Consider the following 21,325-nt stretch of genomic DNA (forward strand, 5'->3'; position numbering starts at 1 on the left):
TGGAACAAAGACGTCAATGGTGAGGGATGGGGTGGGATGAATTAACATCTTTATCCAACTTTGGGTAACATATTGTAGTTTTAAACAATTTAGAAGGACGAATCCTCTCTCTCATCGCATTAAAACGAATGAACTACAATTCAAGTCAACTCATCTGTCGCCTGCATGATGAGTATACACACAACTTCCATTATTACAATTTCTTATATACAATGCTTTATGTAGCAATATTACGTCCTTGCTGCATGTGTAAGCTACCGTCGTATTTGATCGTAATTTAAATGGGCCCTAGGATGGCAGATAAAACGTGCCTTGAAAACAACACTTATGTCCATTCTGGACAAACGTTGACATTATTCGATGCTTAATGCCAATAAGAACGTTATTTGTTAGCTGGATCAGCCAAGTTTTCACTATATACAATTGAAAAGAGCAAAATAAAATATAAAATAAAAAGCAGAATGGAACCTCCTCAGTTGGTGTTATAGGTGTCATATGTTTGTACATTAGTTTAGGCAACGACATGATAACAATTAATGTTATCATTGAATATTCCAAAATAAAATTTCATGTCGAAAAAATAAAGTGTAATTCTAATTCCTTGCTAGCTCATTTTGACTAACAATAGAAAGGGTTGGTACAATATTCAGAACTTGTCATATTGAAAAAACGACTATAAACCACAGTAAAAAACTAACAGTAACAAGTTGTGCTAAATATATAATCAATTAATGGAGATAAGGACCAGCGTAAACCCTCTCAACATGTTACTTGAGGCTTTGAACTGGCACAAGTTTGGGAAGCATATCGCTCAATAATATTTTAAACTAGCTTCTTTGATACTTTTTGAACTAGCAATAGCAGCAACGCATCATAATTTGCACATTAGCAGAGTGAAATAAAATAATCAGTAGGCACCAATACAAGAGAACTTTAAATTGTGTGTTTTTTTTTGTTCATTTCCTTTCACAGTCAATAACCTGTGTAAATTGAGTTTTCGAAGACAATTAAGGATTTACTTAACATTAAAACAAAGCTTCTTCGATACTTTTTGAACTAATAACGAATTATAATCTGCAAATCAGCAGAGTGAAATAAAATAATCAGTAAGCACCTGCTGGAGGGGGGGGGGGGGGGAGGCGGTTGACAAGTGATTTTTTTAAAGATGTAAACAAAGGTGTGTGAGTCTTCTAACACACCACATCATCGGATTAAATCTTGTAGTATCCGTTTCTTTTGTTTAGCTGTTTTTTTAGCTTTGCTTTGACTGTGTACGGAAGGAAGATGATTAAGCCGCACCTAAACTTGACATTGAGAACAGTGCTATCATCATTCCGAGAGATAATTTTGTAACTGGTTTAAATTCGTTTCCTGTTCTTTACATATCAGTAATAAATCTTTCCTCCCTGGTGAGAATCAAAGTCTAAAACTGTTATTTCTTTGTTACATAGTAACGCCTTCCCTGTTAATAAATTACAGTTACTAATTAACAGGAACATGATTCCCTGTTTCTCTTACCATTGCTCCCATCATGGAACCGGCCTGAAAGGAAAAAGTTTTATTTTCATGAGATTTTGAAATCATGTTTCAAAAATTTATTATAAGGCGGAGCAAAAATATAAATGTGAATGATATACCTTTACAAATATCGCAGTATACTATTACTGGCGGGTAAACGCACATCTGTATTCAGCACACTTAGGTCAATATAAGAGACAGACTCGTCACTGTAAGATTCACAGACTTAATAACATGAATACATACATCAGCTTGACATGGAAGACAGTACAGTCTTAAGCCATTCATAACAAACTGTGCGACGTCATAATGATGAACTTCTCACTGAGATGATCAGATGGATACCATGGACGAAAAGATGACGATTAGGGAAAATAATCAAGTATTCAAAGATAGAACACAGAACGTCGTTGCTTGATCAATTTAGTGTGTAAAAGGGATACATTTTTATGAACCCACAAAGCAGCATATTGCTTACCCCCCCCCCCCTCTCCCCGCACAGTAAAGATGTGGGAGATTTAAGTATACATTTATAGAGTTAGCCCTTTGTGTGTAGAGCAAATTGTAACACTACGGTAACACTGTTGAGTCGTTATATGGCATTGAGTGATGTTAATACATTACTTTTCTTATGCAACAATACAAGAGACTTTTAAACTGTGTTTTTTTTTTCATTTCCTTTCACAGTCAATAACCTGTGTATAATTGATTTTGCGAAGACAACTAAGGATTTACTTAACATTAAAACAAAACTTCTTCGACACTGTTTGAACTAGTAACGAAGTATAATTTGCACATCAACAGAGTGAAATAAAACAATCAGTAAGTACATGCTGGGGGCGGAGGGGGGAGGGGAGGTGGGGGTTGACAGATGATTCTATTAAAGGTATATTCGAAAATTGTGTGAGTTTTCTAACACACCACATCATCGGAAAAAATCTTGTAGTATCCGTTTCTTTTTTTAAGCTGTTTTTTTTAGCTTTGCTTTGACTGTGTACGGAAGGAAGATAATAAGGCCGCACCTAAACTTGACAGGAGAACAGTGCTATCATAATTTCGAGATATTAATGTGTAACTGGGTTATCTTCGTTCCTGTTCTTTACATATCAGTAATAAATCTTTCCTCCCTGATGAGAATCAAAGTCTAAAACTGTTATTTCTTTGTTACATAGTAACGCCTTCCCTGTTAATAAATTACAGTTACTAATTAACAGGAACATGATTCCCTGTTTCTCTTACCATTGCTCCCATCATGGAACCGGCCTGAAAGGGAAAAGTTTTATTTTCATGAGATTTTGAAATCATGTTTCAAAAATTTATTATAAGGCGGAGCAAAAATATAAATGTGAATATTATACCCTCACAAATATCGCAGTATACTATTACTGGCGGGTAAACGCACATCTGTATTCAGCACACTTAAGTCAATATAGGAGACAGACTCGTCACTGTAAGATTCACAGACTTAATAACATGAATACATACATCAGCTTGACAGGGAAGGCAGTACAGTCTTAAGCCATTCATAACAAACTGTGTGACGTCATAATGATGAACTTCTCACTGAGATGATCAGATGGATACCATCGACGAAAAGATGACGATTAGGGAAAATAAGCAATTATTCAAAGATAGAACACAGAACGTCGTTGCTGGATCAATTTAGTGTAAAAAAGTGATATATTTTTATGAACCCACAAAGCAGCATATTGCTTACCCCCCCCCCTTCTCTCCCGCACAGTAAAGATGTGGGAGATTTAAGTATACATTTATAGAGTTAGCCCTTTGTGTGTAGAGCAAATTGTAACACTACGGTAACACTGTGGAGTCGTTATATGGCATTGAGTGATGTTAATACATTACTTTTCTTATGCAACAATACAAGAGACTTTTAAACTGTGTTTTTTTTTTTCATTTCCTTTCACAGTCAATAACCTGTGTAAATTGATTTTGCGAAGACAACTAAGGATTTACTTAACATTAAAACAAAACTTCTTCGACACTGTTTGAACTAGTAACGAAGTATAATTTGCACATCAACAGAGTGAAATAAAACAATCAGTAAGTACATGCTGGGGGCGGAGGGGGGGAGGGGAGGTGGGGGTTGACAGATGATTCTTTTAAAGATATATTCGAAAATTGTGTGAGTTTTCTAACACACCACATCATCGGAAAAAATCTTGTAGTATCCGTTTCTTTTTTAAGCTGTTTTTTTAGCTTTGCTTTGACTGTGTACGGAAGGAAGATAATAAGGCCGCACCTAAACTTGACAGGAGAACAGTGCTATCATAATTTCGAGATATTAATGTGTAACTGGGTTATCTTCGTTCCTGTTCTTTACACATCAGTTATAAATCTTTCCTCCCTGATGAGAATCAAAGTCTTAAACTCTTATTTCTTTGTTACATAGTAACAACGCCTTCCATGTTAGTAAATTACTGTTACTAATTAACAGGAACATGATTCCCTGTTTCTCTTACCTTTTCTCCCTGATTGTTATCGATCTGAAAGAAGAGAAAGGTTTTTTTTTTATGAGATGTTGAAATTTTGTTGCAAAAACATATAATAAGGAGGAGCCAAAAAAATAATAAATAAGAATGATATATCTTCACAAATATCGCAGTAAACTAATCCTGGCGGGTATACGAACATCTGCAATGAGCACACTTCAGTCAATATAGGAGACGAAGTCGTCACTGTAAGATTCACAGATTTAATAACATGAATACATTACATCAGCTTTACAGGGAAGACAGTAAAGTCTTACGCCATTCATAACAAAGTGTGTGACGTCACTGAAAGATTCACAGACTTAATAACATGAATACATACATCTCTCTTTCCTCCCTGATGAGAATCAAATCTGAATACTGCTATTTCTTTGTTACATAGTAACGTCTTCCCTGTAATAAGTTACTGTTACTAATTAACAGGAACATGAATCCCTGTTTCTCTTACCTTTTCTCCCTCATTGTAATCGATCTGAAAGAAGAGAAAGGTTTTTTTCATGAGATGTTGCAATTGTGTTTCAAAAACATATAATAAGGCGGAGCCAAAAAAAAAAACATAAATTAGAATGATATATCTTCACAAATATCGCAGTAAACTAATCCTGGCGGGTATACGAACATCTGCAATGAGCACACTTAAGTCAATATAGGAGACGAAGTCGTCACTGTAAGATTCACAGACTTAATAACATGAATACATACATCAGCTTTACAGGGAAGACAGTACAGTCTTAAGCCATTCATAACAAACTGTGTGACGTCATAATGATGAACTTCTCACTGAGATGATGAGATAGATATCATGGACAAGTAGATGACGAGTAGGGAAAAGAGGGAAGTATTCAAAGATATAACACAGAACATCGTTGTTGGTCATGTAAAGATATCCATGAACGTTTGGAAAAACAGTTGCCAGATAAACACATAAAATAACAAACATCAGGGGAATATTAAGTAGACTAGTGTAGATCTGTCAACATTGAACAATTTCATGAAGTATAATAAGACCTTCATAGATTTTTATTTCTAATCTTTTTTAAGATGCTTACGGTTTAAACCCAAGATTATACCTGTTTTTCTTTGGCAGTTTCTCTCTGTGTCTTTTCCCCCTTCAGACAGTCCTCCGCGTCATCGAAAAAAAAAGTAAAAAACACAGAAACTTTTGAAACTAAAATATTAATTTGGAGGATCATTAAAAAACCATTTATAACACACTTCCAACATTTAACGGTTACAAACAATTGCACGAAAGAAAAAAAACATGTATTGCGAATTTCTGTTCCTCCAAATACAAAGAATCAAACGAGTAAGGTCGCATACATGCGCTAACTTCTTCAATGATGTCAAGCGTATTTTACGCACGTTTAAGAAATCTCAAATTGATGGGAAGTTAAATTATAAAAAGGGCATCTTTTTTGTTAATGTTCTTATAATGTGACAAGTCATGGTAGTTACTATAGTTGCTGCAGCAAATGAATTTAAATAAAAGAGGTTATTACATCAACGGTTACTTCCGGTTGACAATAAACTTTTTGACCAGAAAGGTTAAGTCAGCTAGCAGGCTAGTGGCAGCGTCTACCCCCCCCCCCCCCAAACAAAATTGAATATTATGTTGATGTGTATGTTATATATATGAATCGGAGAAGGACGGAGATTCCAAATTTTTCATAAGCGTGGTTTCGAAAATGGGGTAAAGGGAGATTAATAAATTGGAAGGTTGACGTAGTTTTGCGAATATCGAGATATTTAGATGTTGATACTGTCGCACATTGTAGAAAATACGCACTAAAAGCAGGAATATCTGTCACGTGTTAAAATTTATGTGACAGATATTGTTTTTAGTTGCTCATTTTTCGCTGTTTTGCTTTGAGTGGACATGAATCAACCGTTTTCCACATGAGTAGCAGAAATAAAGAAAAACTGTGAGATGTGTGTGTATTTTTATTATGATTTCTCTATTGTGAAAGAACTGAATGAATGTCTCATGAAACACGAATTACATACTTATATTGTTAGTTTCTCTGTATAGCGGTTACTAATTCAAAACGAAACTGGGGCAATCCGAACGTAGAAGGGTGAAACTGGCCGCTGTTTATGAAAATATTTTAAAACTTTTATTTGTTGACGGTTTAATTTTCGACATCCAAAGGCAATTTGCTTCCTTAATCCATTAACATGAAAATAGCTATAGATGTAATTAATTGATTAATATTGTTCCTGCATTTCCATGGCTTCGTCTTACAGTTTAGCCAAGATGTGTCTACAGACGAAATATATCGAGATTTATTACAAATATATTGAACCATGAGTGACTTGCAAAATTAAGAGGAAGAAATTTGGTGGAACAAAGACGTCAATGTTGAGGGATGGGGTGGGATAAATTAACATCTTCATCCAACTTTGGGTAACATATTGTAGTTTTAAACAATTAAGTCGGACAAATCATCCCTCCCACCGCATTAATACAATGGAACTACAAGTCAAGTCAACTCATCTGTCGCCTGCATGATGAGTATACACACAATTTCCATTATTACAATTTCTTATATACAATGCTTTATGTAGCATTATTTCGTCCTTGCTGCATGTGTAAGCTACCGTCGTATTTGATCGTAATTTAAATGGGCCCTAGGATGGCAGATAAAACGTGCCTTGAAAACAACACTTATGTCCATTCTGGACAAACGTTGAAATTACTCGATGCTTAATGCCAATAAGAACGTTATTTGTTAGCTGGATCAGTCAGGTTTTCACTACATACAATTTAAAAGGGCAAACTAAAATATAAAATAAAAAGCAGAATGGAACCTCCTCAGTTGGTGTTATAGGTGTCATATTTTTGTACATTAGTTTAGGCAACGACATGATAACACTTAATGTTATCATTGAATATTCCAAAATAAAATTTCATGTCGAAAAAAATAAAGTGTAATTCTAATTCCTTGCTAGCTCATTTTGACTAACATGAGAAAGGGTTGGTACAATATTCAGAAATTGGCCTTCATATTGAAAAAAAACGACTACAAACCACCCTAAAAAATTAACAGTAACAAGTTGTGCTAAATATTTAATCAATTAATGGAGATAAGAACCAGCGTAAACTTTCTCGAAATGTTACTTGAGGCTTTGAACTGGCACAAGTTTGGGAAGCATATCGCTCAATAATAGTTTAAACTAGCTTCTTTGATACTTTTTGAACTAGCAACGCATCATAATTTGCACATTAGCAGAGTGAAAAAAAATAATCAGTAAGCACCAATACAAGAGAACTTTAAAATGTTTTCTTTTCATTTCCTTTCACAGTCAATAACCTGTGAAAATTGATTTTGCGAAGACAATTAAGGATTTACTTAACATTAAAACAAAGCTTTTTCGATACTTTTTGAACTAATAACGAATTATAATCTGCACAACAGCAGAGTGAAATAAAATAATCAGTAAGCACCTGCTGGAGGGGGGGGGGGCGGGTGGGAGGCGGTTGACAAGTGATTTTTTTAAAGATATATACGAAAGTTGTGTGAGTCTTCTAACACACCACATCATCGGATTAAATCTTGTAGTATCCATTTCTTTTGTATAGCTGTTTTTTAGCTTTGCTTTGACTGTGTGCGGAAGGAAGATACTTAAGCCGCACCTCAACTTGACATTGAGAAAACTGCTATCATCATTCCGAGAGATAATTTTGTAACTGGTTTATCTTCGTTTCCTGTTCTTTACATATCAGTAATAAAACTTTCCTCCCTGGTGAGAATCAAAGTCTAATACTATTATTTCTTTGTTAAATAGTAGCGCCTTCCCTGTTAATTAATTATCGTTACTAATTAACAGGAACATGAATCCCTGTTTCTCTTACCACATTTCTCCGAAAGTAACGGAACTGAAAGGAAAAGAAAGGTTATTTTCATGAAATGTTGAAATTGTGTTTCAAAACAAATAATAAGGCGGAGCAAAAAAATAAATTAGAATGATATACCTTCACAAATATCGCAGTATACTATTACTGGCGGGTAAACGCACATCTGTATTCAGCACACTGAAGTCAATATAGGAGACAGACTCGTCACTGTAAGATTTACTTACTTAATAACATGAATACATACATCAGCTTGACAGGGAAGACAGTACAGTCTTAAGACATTCATAACAAACTGTGTGACGTCATAATGATGAACTTCTCATTGAGATGATCAGATGGATACCATGGACGAAAAGATGACGAGTAGGGAAAAAAATCAAGTATTCAAAGATAGAACACAGAACGTCGTTGCTGGATCAGTTTAGTGTAAAAAGGGATACATTTTTATTACCCCACAAAGCAGCATATTGCTTACACCCCCCTCCCCCTCACAGTAAAGATATGGGAGATATAAGTATACATTTATAGAGTTAGCCCTTTGTGTGTAGAGCAAATTGTAACACTACGGTAACACTGTTGAGTCGTTATATGGCATTGAGTGATGTTAATACATTACTTTTCTTATGCAACAATACAAGAGACTTTTAAACTGTGTTTTTTTTTTTCATTTCCTTTCACAGTCAATAACCTGTGTAAATTGATTTTGCGAAGACAACTAAGGATTTACTTAACATTAAAACAAAACTTCTTCGACACTGTTTGAACTAGTAACGAAGTATAATTTGCACATCAACAGAGTGAAATAAAACAATCAGTAAGCACCTGCTGGCGGCGGAGGTGGATGGGAGGTGGGGGTTGACAGATGATTTTTTTAAAGATATATTCGAAAATTGTGTGAGTTTTCTAACACACCACATCATAGGAATAAATCTTGTAGTATCCGTTTCTTTTTTTAAGCTGTTTTTTAGCTTTGCTTTGACTGTGTACGGAAGGAAGATATTTAAGCCGCACCTCAACTTTACTTTGAAAACAGTGCTATCATAATTTCGAGATATAAATGTGTAACTGGTTTATCTTCGTTTCCTGTTCTTTACACATCAGTAGTAAATCTTTCCTCCCTGGTGAGAATCAAAGTCTAATACTGTTATTTCTTTGTTACATAGTAGCGCCTTCCCTGTTGATAAATTATCGTTACTAATTAACAGGAACATGAATCCCTGTTTCTCTTACCACTTTTCCCGAAACGTAACCGGCCTGAAAGGAAAAGAAAAGTTATTTTCATGAGATGTTGAAATTGTGTTTCAAAACAAATAATAAGGCGGAGCAAAAAATAAATTAGAATGATATACCTCCACAAATATCGCAGTATACTATTACTGGCGGGTAAACGCACATCTGTATTCAGCACACTTAAGTCAATATAGGAGACAGACTCGTCGCTGTAAGATTCACTTACTTAATAACATGAATACATACATCAGCTTGACAGGGAAGACAGTACAGTCTTAAGACATTCATAACAAATTGTGTGACGTCATAATGATGAACTTCTCACTGAGATGATCAGATGGATACCATGGACGAGAAGATGACGAGTAGGGAAAATAATCAAGTATTCAAAGATAGAACACAGAACGTCGTTGTTGGATCAATTAAGTTTAAAAAAGGGAAAACATTTTTATTATCCCACAAAGCAGCATATTGCTTACCCCCTTCCCCACACAGTAAAGACATGGGAGATTTGAGTATACATTTATAGAGTTAGCCCTTTGTGTGCAGAGAAAATTAACACTACGGTAGCACTGTTGAATCGTTATATGGCATTGAGTGATGTTAATACATTACTTTTCTTATGCAACAATACATAAGACTTTCAAAATGTTTTTTTTTTTCATTTCCTTTCACAGTCAATAACCTGTGTAAATTGATTTTGCGAAGACAGCTAAGGATTTACTTATCATTTAAACAAAACTTCTTCGATATTAATTTGAACTAGTTACGATCTGTAATTTGCACATCAGCAGAGTGAAATAAAATATTCAGTAAGCACATGCTGGAGTGGTAGAGGGAGGGGGGAGGTGGGGGTTGACAGATGATTTTTTAAAGATATATTCGAAAATTGTGTGAGTCTTCTAACACACCACATCATAGGAATAAATCTTGTAGTATCCGTGTCTTTTGTTTAGCTGTGTTTTTTTAGCTTTGCTTTGACTGTGTGCGGAAGGAAGATACTTAAGCCGCACCTTAACTTGACATTGAGAACAGTGCTATCATCATTTCGAGATATAAATGTGTAACTGGTTTATCTTCGTTTCCTGTTCTTTACACATCAGTAGTAAATCTTCCCTCCCTGATGTGAATCAAAGTCTAATACTGTTATTTCTTTTTTACATAGTAGCGCCTTCCCCGTCCATAAATTACCGTTACTAATTAACAGGAACATGAATCCCTGTTTCTCTTACCATTGCTGCAAAAAAGAAATCGGCCTGAAAGGCAAAGAAAGGTTATTTTCATGAGATGTTGAAATCGTGTTTCAAAAACAAATAATAAGGCGGAGCAAAATAATAAATTAGAATGATGTACCTTCACAAATATCGCAGTATACTATTACTGGCGGGTAAACGCACATCTGTATTCAGCACACTTAAGTCAATATAGGAGACAGACTCGTCACTGTAAGATTCACTTACTTAATAACATGAATACATACATCAGCTTGACAGGGAAGACAGTACAGTCTTAAGCCATTCATAAAACAAACTGTATGACGTCATAATGATGAACTTCTCACTGAGATGATCAGATGGATATCATGGACGAGAGGATGACGAGTAGGGAAAATAAGCAAGTATTCAAAGATAGAACACAGAACGTCGTTGCTGGATCAATTTAGCGTAAAAAAGCGATACATTTATATTACCCCACAAAGCAGCATATTGCTTACCCCCCCCCCCTCCGCCGCACAGTAAAGATATGAGAGATTTAAGTACACATTTATAGTGTTAGCCCTTTGTATGTAAAGCAAATTGTTACACTACGGTAACACTGTTGAGTCGTTATATGGCATTGAGTGGTGTTAATACATTACTTTTCTTATGCAACAATACAAGAGACTTTTAAAATGTGTTTTTTTCTTCATTTCCTTCCACAGTCAATTACCTGTGTAAATTGATTTTGCGAATACAACTAAGCATTTACTTAACATTAAAAAAAAGCTTCTTCGATACTTTTTGAACTAGTAACGGAATAAAATCTGCACATCAGCAGAGTGAAATAAAATAATCAGTAAGCACCTGCTGGAGGGCGGAGGTGGGGGTTGACAGATGATTCTTTTAAAGATATATTCGAAAATTGTGTGAGTCTTCTAACACACCCCATCATCGGACTCAATCTTGTAGTATTAAAAGTCTATCAGTTTCTTTGTTAAGCTTTTCTTTGACTGTGTGTGGAAGGAATAAATTAAAGCCGCAACTAAACTTGGCAGTGAGAACAGTGCTATCATCATATTGAGATATAAATTTGTCACTGGTTTATCTTCGTTTCCTGTTCTTTACACATCAGTTATAAATCTTTCCTCCCCGATGAGAATCAAAGTCTAATACTGTTATTTCTTTGTTACATACTAACAACGCCTTCCCTGTCCATAAATGACCGTTACTAATTAACAGGAACATGAATCTCTGTCTCTCTTACCATTTCTCCTGGTAGATTGCTCCGTACGTCACAAGTCTGGAAGGAAGAGAAAAATTATTTCTGACATCTGACATAAAATTTCTAATGCAACAGGTTCTCACCCAAAACAACTTCACGTTCATGGACAAGCATTACCTTCAAATACATGGGACTGCCATGGGTACCAGGATGGCTCCTTCCTTAGCTTGCCTATTTATGTCTAGCCTTGAAGAATGCATGCTCAGTACAGCTCCTGCCGTCCTCTTATCTGATGGCGCTACATTGATGACATCTTCTTCGTTTGGACCAGTGATGAGGTTAGCCTGCACACCTTCATCAACCGCAATAATTCTTTGCAAAGCACCATCTAATTCACCTCTGATTACTCTCACCAACAGGTTAATTTTATCGATGTGACTGTTCACAAGGAGCAAGGTTCTCTCTATACAGACTTATACACCAAGCCCACAGACACACACTAGTATCTCCATTCTTCCATCTGCCATCCCCGTCACTGCAAGTCTGGAATTGCGTACAGTCAAGCAATTCGTCTTCGTCGCATTTGCTCTAACAATTCCTTTTCATTTGCCATACAGGTGCTTTGGAAAAACACCTTACTGCCAGGGGCCATAGTGCCAGAAGGGTGCGTGAAGCCATTCATATCATCTACTTTGAAAGACAAAAAGGGACGAGATTGCAAGCTCCCCCTGGTTGTTACTTTCTACCCAAATCTTACTCCTCGTCAGCAAATCACCTCTTACAACCACAACATTCTCCTCACTTCGGATAGACTCCAACGAGCCACCATCAAATACAAACGACTATGCAACCTACGAGACCTTCTTGTGCGTGCTGCTGTTCCACCTCTAACTTCTTACCCTACACCCATTCAAATGTGATCGTACATAGAGATGTATATCTGCAGCTACCACTTTGCTGAATCCAATTTTATCACCAGCCACAGCATGCAACTTACACACAAGGCTAAGGGTCACATCACTCGCACAACCACTAATGTCATCTATCTGATATGTTGTAGAGTTTGCGGCAGCCAGTATGTTGGCGAAACCAAAACCACCATCAAGAAGCGATTCTATGGTCGCAGATCCACAGTCAACACCATGAAGACTGAGACCCCAGTTGGAGAACACTTTAACCTTCCCAGCCCTACCATTAACGACATGTCTCTACAGGGGATTGAATGGCCTTATGTAGCCGTCCTGACCTAGTACGAATCAGCAGAGAGAGGCTGTCGATACAACGCTTTCGCACCATATATGTTGGCGAAACCAAAACCACCATCAAAAAGCGATTCTATGGTCGCAGATCCACAGTCAACACCATGAAGACTGAGACCCCAGTTGGAGAACACTTTAACCTTCCCAGCCATACCATTAACGACATGTCTCTACAGGGAATTGAATGGCCTTAGGTAGCCGTCCTGACCTAGTACGAATCAGCAGAGAGAGGCTGTCGATACAACGCCTGCGCACCATTCAACCTCATGGGCTCAACTTTCAGGAAGGACATGACTAACTTTTCTTTTGTCCCCCTCCTTCTTCCCTTGTCCCCCTCCCCTCACTCCTCTTCTCATAGATATCTTCCACCATCTTTTTCTCTACAAATTCTTGTCTTTGTCCTTCTCCAGTTTATTTCCTACCTCCTTCCCTCAATCCTCTCTTTGTCGCTCCACTGTCTATCTCCTACCTCTTCTCTTCCCCTACAGGTTTCTTTCTTTCTTCTCTCCATCCCTTGTCTACTAATCCCCTTACATCTATCTCTTTGTGTTCACCATGCTCATCAACCTGTCTGTATTCTGTGCGTGTTTTGTCACTTCTGTCACCGTTACTTGTCATTTAGCCTTTGAAGAAGATCCTGCTAAGATCGAAATGTCAGGCCAACTTACTTTTACACAGAAGTTATTTATGTGAGATTCTGATATTCAGGAACGTGTGATAAGGCGAAGCAAAACATATATAAATTAGAATGATATATCTTCACAAATACCGCAGCAAACTATTCCTGGCAGGTAAACGCACTAAAGTCAATACAGGGAGAGAGGCTCGATACTGTAAGAATCACGGACTTAATAACATGAATACATACATCAGCTTTATAGGGAAGGCAATATTAGTCTTAAACCCGTCATAAAACCCTGAATGACGTCATTATGATGAACTTCTCACTGAGATGATCAGATGGATCCCATGGACGAGAAGATGACGAGCAGCGAAAAAATGGTAGTATTCACAGAAAGAACACAAAACATCTAGGTTAGATTAATTTAATGTAAAAAAGGAGCAAAATCTTGCTTAACCCGCAAAGCAGCATATTGGTTACCCCCCCCCCCCCCCTTCGCCTTAGATGGTCTGTTTCCATCGTGTTAGTCGTGTATAGATATCCATGAAAGTTTGGGAATTAAAGTTCCTCTCTTTCCTCCTCTTTTACCCCCGCTTCCCCCCCCCCCCCCCTTTTCCTACTCTTTTTTTCTCCTCTTTATCTTACCAATCGCACACATGATTGTCGGCCCAAGATTTGTTTGTTATCACTCGGGTATCCAAAAACATTCGGAATAACATAAATCAGCAACATATTTGTGGGTACTTGTGTGGCTGTTGTAATTATTTGATGATGAAGAAAAGCAAACGTTTAAATCCATTACAGCAATGGTTCCAAAGTGACTACCAAAGAGCTGTTAGTTATCGTCAAATAAAACAACTGGACGGTTGACATGTCAAGCAATTTAATTTAGGGAGTTGCACTTTTAGAAAATACTCTGGTAGAACGCAAGGTTGGGATCAACATTGGCAATATGAATGTCTAACTCACAATATGTGGCTTATTATACCATTCAACCAGGACAATATGCTTAATGTAATAAACCAACTTTGGACAAACAAAAGCCCGAAGAACTACTTACAGTACACGACACAGCTGATATGGCGGGATTGGAGTAACGTTGGTTTTAAATGGATATAACCGTTTCATTGAAACAGTTACACAACTCGCTATACGTTAAATATCCTACGATCTGGATTGATATATTGCACCAGACTTTTAATACCCTACACTTGGATCAAAGTCTATATACTCGTATTGTGACTGCGATGATTCAATCTTTCGCTTAACCAGTTACTGAGGTTAGGCAAAAAAAATTAAATGTTCATTATTCATCTGGGATTAATATATTGGACCAATATTGTTCCGAAACTTGATAGTTGGAACTGTGCATGATAAACTAGAAAAGCAATGGTTCAATGGTATATGACCTAGTTGCTTCGTTCATTACATTATGGATATCCGACATTGGGCGTTGTTCAATATCCAATTTATCGATTCATAGATAATTACACAATACTTATCCGACTTATTAATCATTATATACGATGTCATTAATTCATGTCAACTAAATGGCAGTCTAGTTAATTTAGCCTTTATCACTTACCTAACGTATCAACAATACGGTTGTCACTAAGAATTCCTTCCGTTTGGAACATTTATTTTACCAGTAATCGTCAGTGTAATATCCAATTGTATTACAAGGGATACACATTGCTTACGTTAAGGCACAGTCACTGTATGCTGTGTTAACAATAGTGTACATTCGTACGTATTAAAACTGATTGTACGGTACGACACATACTGCATAAGATACAGACGTACAAGCGCTATGGTATGCACGCTATGAGACACAAACATAAATATCGGATATCCTGCAGTGGTGGTTCATTTAAGTTCAAAGTTTATCAGACATAGTTCTTTCGCTATGCAAAAGTTGGTAAAGATGGTAACGAAGGAGCGTGTTAGCAAAGAATATACACCGAACGAAAGTGAATAGTGTTTGCGTGATCAGCCATATAAACACTGTGTGACAATCAATCATAGTCTAGGGTGACCTGTGTGTGTTCTAGTGAAATTAGGTATAGCAACAGCCACCCGTACAGTAGTTCGATTTTGATCAGCAAGCGTATTCACCACGATATAAGTTGAATCGCTCAAATATCACGAAATGAAGTAATCTGATTCAACTACAGCTCAGTTATCCTCAAACGGACAATATTATATCCTATCTGAGCCGTGTACGGCTAAAGTGAAGACAGATTAAATCTTACCCCACTCTTATATCTCTAATTGGAAAATGTCACACTTGATTGAGGTTATCAACCAAAACGGATGGCCTACAAGTATTGTTCGGAAAATCACTGTCTATGACAGCCTGTCACATATGGAATGGAATAAAATGATAATGAGAAATACAGCTTAAAGAGAAGATGTTTGCTTTTCTCATGGAACAAGGATGATTTAACCCCCCCCCCCCCCCCGCCCACACTCTTCCTTGTGATTCCCACTGCAGACGTTACGTTTACATGAAGATAGCACTGTCGGATACGAGTATATTGCAAATATATGGAGTTTTCATAAGTATGCGTACAATTACAATGTGTAATAACGAGTAAACACCTGTCCGTTTGATTAGTTTGTTTTATTTTGTGCCGTCATTGCTAACACAGATTATGCAGTTATTTTTCTGAAAAAAAAAAGATTTATCCAGATGAATTATGTAACTTTAGACTCTCGTTTACAGTTTGATAGTGCAATGTCATGGCATTTTGTACCGTACTGAGTAGATATTTTCTGGGATGTTGTAAATGCATTTGGCAACAGCATACTAAATGATTCCACCAGGGCAGTTGTGCTGCAAATGTATATATATATCTTTTTCTTAAAGTTAACTCAGCTAGCAACAGAGTGGGAAAGTTCTACACATGTGTTTCATTTACTGATTTACCTTACGGTAAAGAACTTTGACAGGTATGCAAACATTTCACAAATATCAAGAGAAATCAACAGGAATAGAATTATTTCATCCATCTATCCATCCATCCATCCATCCATTGATTAATTTGTTTGTTTGTTTGTTATTTATCCATCCATTTATTTGTTTGTTTGTTTGTTTGTTCATTTATATATTCATCCATCCAGACATTCATTCATTTATGTTTTGCGTTGTTCGCTTTAAAATTATGTAAACTGAGATAGCGGTCCTTTAACCACAAATTGGATTTTATTACTACTACGTTGTCAATCATTGAAAAAACGATAACCAAAAAAATCACAAAGTGATGACATATTAATATTAATTGAACCGTTGAACCGTTATCATTAACATAAAGTAGACCAAAATTACGATGACAATTAGAAACAAATTCTTATTTTGCGTAAATAACAAATCACTTCCCTAACCAGGATACATCTCAAGTTGAAAACCTCCACCATAGCATTAAAGACAAATAAATAAACCTCCCAATAATTTATGCACAAAATTCATATTCCGAGTTTAAAAGAATTGGTTTGTTTTGATAGGTATACTACTTTTGTTTCAATTTGTTTAGATAAGTTAAATACAGATAAAGATTAGAGCGCCCATACAACCACTATTACGGTACATATGGTAACTAACACCCACATTAAGACTTGTAGAGGGCAGAATTAAAAACCTGACGCGATTGAAGGAACGAAGGCAGATTGGACCGTAGCATGACATGCTACCTGCTCAGTGACCTACATGGCGGCACTGAGGCCTTGAAACAAGCGAAACATTTGACGTCTTGGACGAGAATAGCATCTTTTGCGACGAAAAAGAATTCTTGTACCGAGTAGCGCATCAATTTCGAGGTGGTAAACCGGTAGGGCAATCCAACCATGGGGGAAGGTAAAAGGGAAACACACCCATCCATAAGTTCAAGATAATACTTGTTGAAGGGTTCCAAACATCTGTTCAGCCCTGAACCTCCAGTTTGGGCATCCATCTAGTATATAACCTGCTAAGAGGTAACTGCGTAAGTTGTAGTATCACAGAAGAAATACGCGATAGACGTTTACACACCAGTCGGTGCAAAATCCACCTACGGTGTTTCTATATACATGGATAAATGCTTGTAGATATTATGTGGCGATAAATATATTCACGTTCAGTCAGAAGCTAAGGTCGATATATCTTTCGTTCATACGTATGCCTAGATAATACCATCTCAATATTGTTTTCCATAACATTTCACTGCCCAACATGAGCCTCAACATATTACAAATGATTTACTCTCTGGTAGCAGAATTCTCATGATTCCCCTCTGTACATGTTTGCTTGCTTTTTCGCTTTGTTATTTCGGTATTATTTGCGAGACTTTCGTATATGTATATGCCATCTACTACAGTGCAACATAACACGAATAAAGTATAGTTTGTATGCTTCTCTCACTGTCATCACTATAACTTGAAGAATTTCATTCCTAATGTTTGACCATTCAGAACAATGGTTATCATTCCCAACGTTTACAAAATTTGAAACCGCACTAATTCAGCTTTATGTTGGTTAAATATACGTTCCATATATTACTATTAACATACTTCAGAACAACGTCAAAGTATTCGAAGGTGTGCTTCATTGTTTCGACGATTGCTGAGACGACAAACAAAAAGAGAAGCAAAGCAAATAACAGAGAATCTAGTCTATTGTCCTTCTTTTCGGTATAACTTGCGAGACTTTCGTATATGTATATGCCATCTACTACAGTGCAACATAACACGAATAAAGTATAGTTTGTATGCTTCTCTCACTGTCATCACTATGACTTCAAGGATTCCATTCCTAATGTTTGACCATTCAGAACAATGGTTATCATTCCCAACGTTTCCAAAATTTGTAACCGCACTAATTCAGGTTTATGTTGGTTAAATATATGTTCCATATATTACTATCAATATACTTCAGACCAACGTCAAAGTATTCGAAGGTGTGCTTCATTGTTCCGACGATTGCTGAGACGAAAAACAAAAAGAGAAGCATGGCAAATAACAGAGAATCTATTCTATTGTCCTTCCGTAAGCTTTCAATTGCTTTAGAAACTAATACTTCTTCTAAGATATTAGATGCATGCTGGTCATGCGATTGAAAATACTTTTAGTTTGTTGCGCATTGAAACTCAGTGTCAATGTTTAAGTGATATAAGAGCTGGCCTATGGCAGTTATCTGGAAACTACACATGCTAAGTTGTTCATGGTCATCACGGCATCGGCAATGTGGCAGAGAATCTAATTGACAGGTCTACATTACTTGCTGGTGAACATAGCTGACTCACAGTAGCAGTCACATTGAAAGATGTTGGACAGTTTATCTTGAGTGGTAACTTGTCTGTTGAAGGGACACTTGATTAATTGTATTTGTGTGAATCACCTGTAAAATTGAAATAATTGTTTTTATAGCACAGTGCCTAAAATGTTTAACTGTTTTGAATACTTCTCAAATAGTACTTGATTATAGAAACTGCTATTGTCTGGACTATATTGCGAGAATTTCGTATATGCATATGTCATCATATATATATATCTATATCTATATATATATATATATATATATATATACAGCACATATATATAGCACATATATAGCATATATATATAGCATATATATAGCACATATATATAGCACATATATATAGCACATATATATAGGACATATATATATCACATATATATATATATATATATATATATACTGCCACATATGATGTGTGTGATTTTTCTTCTGCATCTTTGAGTATCTAATCATATACTTATATACTGAGACATCAATTCTTTTTTTAGGATTGATGTCCAAGCTAATCGTGACATGAACAGGAGAAAAATCAACTTTTGTGCAAAATGCATCCCTACCTACGGTGCCCTGCATACCTCCTCGTACACCTGTTATGTTTCCATAATCTTATTTAGTTGTATTTACTCCAAAGAAACCTACGATTAAGATCAACCATTTATTCGAAAACCATACTGCTCAACCCGTAATGAGTTGATATAGTACAGGACAATTTATTTCTCAATCAATTATAGTTTGAATTAACTAATCACATCAATTAGAATCAACAAGATCATTAACAGTGACATGGTTCAACTTTTATATTCTAAAGATAAAGTCACTCGTATCGCACCTACTGTACTGTTTATTGATCCACAAGCAATTGTTCAGCCTAGCGGGAACATCCAATTGTTGCCCCTTCTGAGCCCCCACTGAGTCCCACTTCCCCCACTGCTCCTCCTATTGGCATCGATCGACAACGTTTCCTCAAGATATGGATTTTCGAGTGTGTGAACCTTTGACATATGCTTTACACTGTCCGTGTTGCAACAAGGGCATTCAATTCAGTCAGTAATATACTCTTTTTTTGTAACACTTGCTTAACTTTAAAATCGCAACAAATAATGTTTTAGAGTGCTATGTGTAACTATATCTAATCTAATGAACGCACTTCGATATTATGTGTTACAGAAACGACATATAAATATTTCGTATTTCGTAAGAAACAGGGTGGCCAACGCCTAAAAGAAAAGATGGACGAGGTTTCGTATGGTATTTTGAATATTAATATTTCTATCTCCTACAAATAATATGGATAATAAGGGTGAATGTTATACATGAGTGAATAACAAAGAGTACATTCAACTTAAGACGCTAGATAGAAATAAGAACTTATCTATGAAGACTGGGTCTGGAATCGATGACCTCGATGGTATAGCGGCGATTATCCCCGATAGACAGCTCTTCCTCAGAAGGCGCGACGAGGAATGGAAAAATGATTAAAAGTTCATCCAAGAATAGTTCTACTTGTTATAACGGGATCCACTTCAATTCACTGGATGGATGTCAGTATGAAATATTAAAGCCCATTCCGTATAAGAAGTGATGAGATATTTAGATGAGGCCAAAAGTAACGAATTTACTTGAAGATGCTTCAGTCGAAACTTGAACGGTTACACAGATCGTAGTAACGATATGGATATAACTGGTAACGCAATGTTACGCAGAAACAATAGTGAATCGTGTCATTGGAACGGGGTGAGAGCGATAGTTCCCCAACAACGGTGTATATATACCTCTGACTGGCATCATGACGCGGTACTTGCGTGGAGGGTTACGATGGCAAAGAGATGACGTCATCCGTAATGTAACATTATGAATATTCTAGAGGCAGAGCATTCCCATAGCAACAAACAACATGCCTGAACAACAGGATCAAGTGTCATAGTGTAGAATTCAGTGTCCCTTAAACTAAAACGTTCGTGAGAAAGAAATGAAGGCAGATTATGCAATGATACTTTAACCGTATACGTGCCTATCGAGTTATGTATTCAAATGCAGTTTAGTTTCGTTCAATAAGTTGAACCCAATATGTTACATAATATCGGTATGTTACAAATGCACAGGACATAAGTCCATAAAGTCTGAGATAAAATCAATTTATTTACAGTTACAAAGGATCAAAACTTACATGTAATTTATATTTCGTTACGTACACTATCGTAACATAATATATTTTTAATTCTTCGTACAGGATAAAACGGATTGCGCCAAGTTTTTAAAAATTGTCATGCCATATAAGGTCTTTTGTCGTATAATCCACGATGTTTGCTTCAAAAACTTCTATCCTATGTGTCGTAAGGCAAATTATTCCTACTGTTATATTTGTAACACTTTAAAATCACAAAATGAAATGTGACAGTGCATATTTACATTTACAACAATGTCGAAGCAAGTTGCAAACCAATTCTCTGCATCGTTCTAAATCTATCTTAAATTCAAGTTCCCGGTTGTCTGGGCAGCGTGACGTCACTCGTCGCATATACATACAGATGCAGCGATATCCAGACATGAAACTGCACGCTTATCAAAATTAGATTTTCAGTTGGGGATTGTAAGCACTTATCATTGTACAGCGCC

The 21,325-nt window shown here is 36.4% G+C and overlaps 1 protein-coding gene across 1 annotated transcript in view; it reads right to left on the reverse strand.

Annotated features, from left to right (window-relative positions):
* The window catches only part of LOC139978054 (uncharacterized), a 32,592-nt gene extending 20,988 nt beyond the window's left edge, over window positions 1–11,604 (reverse strand). Inside the window, exons 1-7 of the mRNA XM_071988005.1 lie at window positions 11,578–11,604; window positions 7,882–7,905; window positions 5,099–5,160; window positions 4,477–4,500; window positions 3,999–4,022; window positions 2,758–2,781; window positions 1,519–1,542 (exon numbers count right to left, since the gene is read on the reverse strand). Coding sequence (XP_071844106.1) covers window positions 1,519–1,542; window positions 2,758–2,772 — 39 coding nt within the window. The 5' untranslated portion in view covers window positions 2,773–2,781; window positions 3,999–4,022; window positions 4,477–4,500; ... (1 more) ...; window positions 7,882–7,905; window positions 11,578–11,604. The remainder of the gene's footprint in view (window positions 1–1,518; window positions 1,543–2,757; window positions 2,782–3,998; window positions 4,023–4,476; window positions 4,501–5,098; window positions 5,161–7,881; window positions 7,906–11,577) is intronic.
* Between the last annotated feature and the right edge of the window lie 9,721 nt (window positions 11,605–21,325).

The sequence above is a fragment of the Apostichopus japonicus genome, chromosome 12, assembly GCF_037975245.1.
Source record: "Apostichopus japonicus isolate 1M-3 chromosome 12, ASM3797524v1, whole genome shotgun sequence".
NCBI classification, from domain to species: Eukaryota; Metazoa; Echinodermata; class Holothuroidea; order Aspidochirotida; family Stichopodidae; genus Apostichopus; species Apostichopus japonicus.